This window comes from Rutidosis leptorrhynchoides, chromosome 5, assembly GCF_046630445.1.
Source record: "Rutidosis leptorrhynchoides isolate AG116_Rl617_1_P2 chromosome 5, CSIRO_AGI_Rlap_v1, whole genome shotgun sequence".
NCBI classification, from domain to species: domain Eukaryota; kingdom Viridiplantae; phylum Streptophyta; class Magnoliopsida; order Asterales; family Asteraceae; genus Rutidosis; species Rutidosis leptorrhynchoides.
The window spans coordinates 100,024,127-100,027,296 of record NC_092337.1 but is presented as its reverse complement, the minus strand read 5'-3'; the positions used below and the strand labels follow the sequence as shown (position 1 = coordinate 100,027,296).

At 33.6% G+C, this 3,170-nt stretch overlaps 1 protein-coding gene across 1 annotated transcript; it reads left to right on the top strand.

The window, feature by feature from the left end:
* The first annotated feature begins 2,285 nt into the window (after window positions 1-2,285).
* On the top strand, window positions 2,286-2,833 carry LOC139848880 (CLAVATA3/ESR (CLE)-related protein 25). The gene is made up of 2 exons (XM_071838565.1): window positions 2,286-2,503; window positions 2,779-2,833. The coding sequence occupies exons 1-2, from the start codon at window positions 2,286-2,288 to the stop codon at window positions 2,831-2,833; spliced, it is 273 nt and encodes a 90-aa protein (XP_071694666.1).
* Window positions 2,834-3,170: the final 337 nt, after the last annotated feature.

Here is a 3,170-nt window from a genome sequence, read left to right as displayed (position 1 = left end):
TTGGTGAAATTTATTATTTACACCGTACTATTATTACTATTGCCACCAGTAGTCCAGTACGATTGTACCAAAGAGGCAAATATGTGGATGGATAATGATCCATTTTCGTTAGAGCCCAGTAAGGTACACTCTTGTTGGGCCGCCTATTGCATAACTAAATTGGCGATCAAAAGTGGTTTATTTTTAAATGGCCCAGATCACTACGGATTACTTCTTTTTTCTCTTATTCTTTTTTTTGAACACACGCCTTTTTTGTTTACACGAGACTTGAACTCAAATGAGTTCCTTGGTACTGCGAGGTCAGAAGCCCTTTGGTACCCTTTATCTTTATTTATCGCCTTAATTATGATTAATTGATTGATTATAGGTTAAAAATTATAGACCATGGACTATGAATGTATTATTTTAAAAAAAGGAGTTTGAATATAGTACAGAAAAGATTTTACAATACCATATTACTTATGTAATACGGAGTAATAATGAATTTGAAATACTTATATAAGATTTTAAGTTCAAGTATGTTTCTACTCTAGTTTTCTTTTATTTTCACATATACACATGCACGAGATTGAGTATTGTTACTGTTATTGTTGTTATTAGTGTAATCTAATTGAAGAAAATATATTTTCCTTCTCCAATATGCAACATGAGATAAAAACACTTCATCTTACCATTTCCTAATTCACTATCTCATGTTCGTGTACACGTTTCTTCTGAAGCGGTTTTCTTTTTAAGCGAAACAACAGACCATTTGATAATTTAGAGTTTTAGGATATGCAATATGGTTCGGAACATATTATTGATATCAGAAAGTGTTAGTAATGCTCACAGCTCACAAGACTTGAGATCAAAACGCTTTCCTTTAAAACGTTCCTTTAGTTAGCATAGGGGTGAAAATATGTAGGGGCAGGGGCACCTGCCCGCAGTGAATTTTGTAATTTTTTAGTACAAAATTTTTTGATTTTTCGATTTTGCTCTCAGTGAATTTTTTTACCCAAAGCTCTTCATTTTTTTGCCCCCAAAGCGTTCATATTTTGTCTAAAAACCTCCACATTTTATCCAAAGGCCTCCATATTGTGCCCAAAAACCTACTATATTATACCAAAAAAAATTTGCTACGCTTTTAAAGTTTTTTTCACCCTCAGTGAAAAAAAATCTTGCTTCCGCCACTAGTTAACATCAATCACCAAAGATCTTTGATTCTAACTTAAATCCAGGATGACATAGTGTTGCATTAATTTATATACTAAGACAAAATCGTACCGGATCCACGTTTACTTTAATGTTGATCAATCGGGTCCATCAAGTTTCCTTTTTTCTGATAAAGAGACTTGTGCCTGTTAAATATGATTCCTGCAAGTATAATTCAAAAACAGTTTTGACCTCTTTTTCGACCAATTCATCGTATGAAACTTGAGGTCTTAAATTTTACTACGAGCATTAATTATGTAACACATTCTTGTTGTTCAGAAAAACTTGATGTTCTATCAGGCAGTTTATGTTCAGCTCATTTTTTTTAACTGCAATATATCAGAATCCTAAACTGTATATTTAACTAATTTTGCTCAAAGTTTAACACATTCCATCCAACTGCACTTAGACCACTTCTAACTGTGTCTGTTATATCACACGCAGCTGATGCACTTTTTTGGGTGATGTGCCAAGGTCATGGAGTGAAAGTATTGAGTGTTAAATTTGTGGTGAGTGATGTGTGAAATTAATAATATATAAAATAATTTAGTGAAATCTGATTGGTCAAACAAAAAACTGACCTTGTTTTCTGTCAGTCCCTTGACTAACGCCCAATTTCAGTTACAAATGACGCCACATTAACGGTGTCAGAGAGCGAGAGAGCGTCAGTTTGTGCCACCTCGACTAACGCCTCATTTCGGACGCCCCATTAGAATTGGTCTTAGGATTAAGAAGAGTCCCCTTTGGTACAATTGGATGACAAAGTTCTTTGGGTGGACCCAACCTAAACGTAAAGAAACAACGCTTATCAAAGCTCTGTTATTTTTAACTTTTTATATAATACTTGCAAAACAAAGTTTTTTTTTTTTTTCTTCAAGAATTGCATCTATAAAGAAAGATGGCACTCTTAACTTGCGTAGTTAAAAAAAAAAAAAACTACACACACGTTCCTTTACTTTGTCTCTCCTTCAACTTCATAAAAATCAATGCACTGATTTTGAAATCTATCTATATGCATAATATGATAAATTTTACAAGTTCTTTTTCATTTTCTATAAGAAAATAATTTTGAAGAGATAAAAGGGTTAAGAGTAATGGAGAGGAATGGTAGGGTGGTTCTCAGAGCAGTATTCTTGATAGGATTTTGTTGGTTTTTGTTGTATGCGGTTTCCACAACGTTACAAACGAGTCTTGACACTGCGTCTACTACAAGTTCTAGGATTATAAGATCAAAAGGAGCATCGAAGCACACGGGTTTGGTTTACGTAAGCAAGAGAAGAGTGCCAAACGGACCTGATCCTATCCATAACAGGTATGCTTATACAATAATTAATTCTTTTATGTGTTAATATCTTGAAATACCTATATTCTTGTATAAGCATTCATATGATGTGACACTTTATTTTTGTATAATCATATTCTTGAATCTTGAAAGAAACAGAGTTTATTGTTACAACTTCTGCAAGAAATTGATATAGTAAAAGTTTGCAAGAAATTTTAAGTACAATTTAACAGGCAATTACATGCATTTGCTGTATAATGTACTTTGTGGTCTATATGCATGTGTCCTATTATGGTCTAATATAGGTGGTATGTTACTAGGAGAACAAGAAATACCGGACAACCTCCTGATCGAGCCTAAAGAAGTGAAGGGATTGCTAATTAGCAAGCTCGGGAGTTGGCTTTGACGAGTGGTGTACATGAAAAGTATATTTGTTCCTTTCGATTCTTGAGATATTATATTGTTTTTGTAGAATATATGAAGAAAGAAATGTTGAAGTTTTTTGAAGGTATTTTCATGGGTATTTTTAAAAGTTCGAATTCAAAGTTTCATGGTGATTTAGATTTTTCTTATGAGGTTTTCATGTTCGGGTTACACGGAAGACGAGTATTCTGATTTACGCAGCTTATCCGGAATAGTCTGTAACCATTTCGCAAACCTTCCCAACACAAGATTTGAACATGTGACCTTTTAGGGC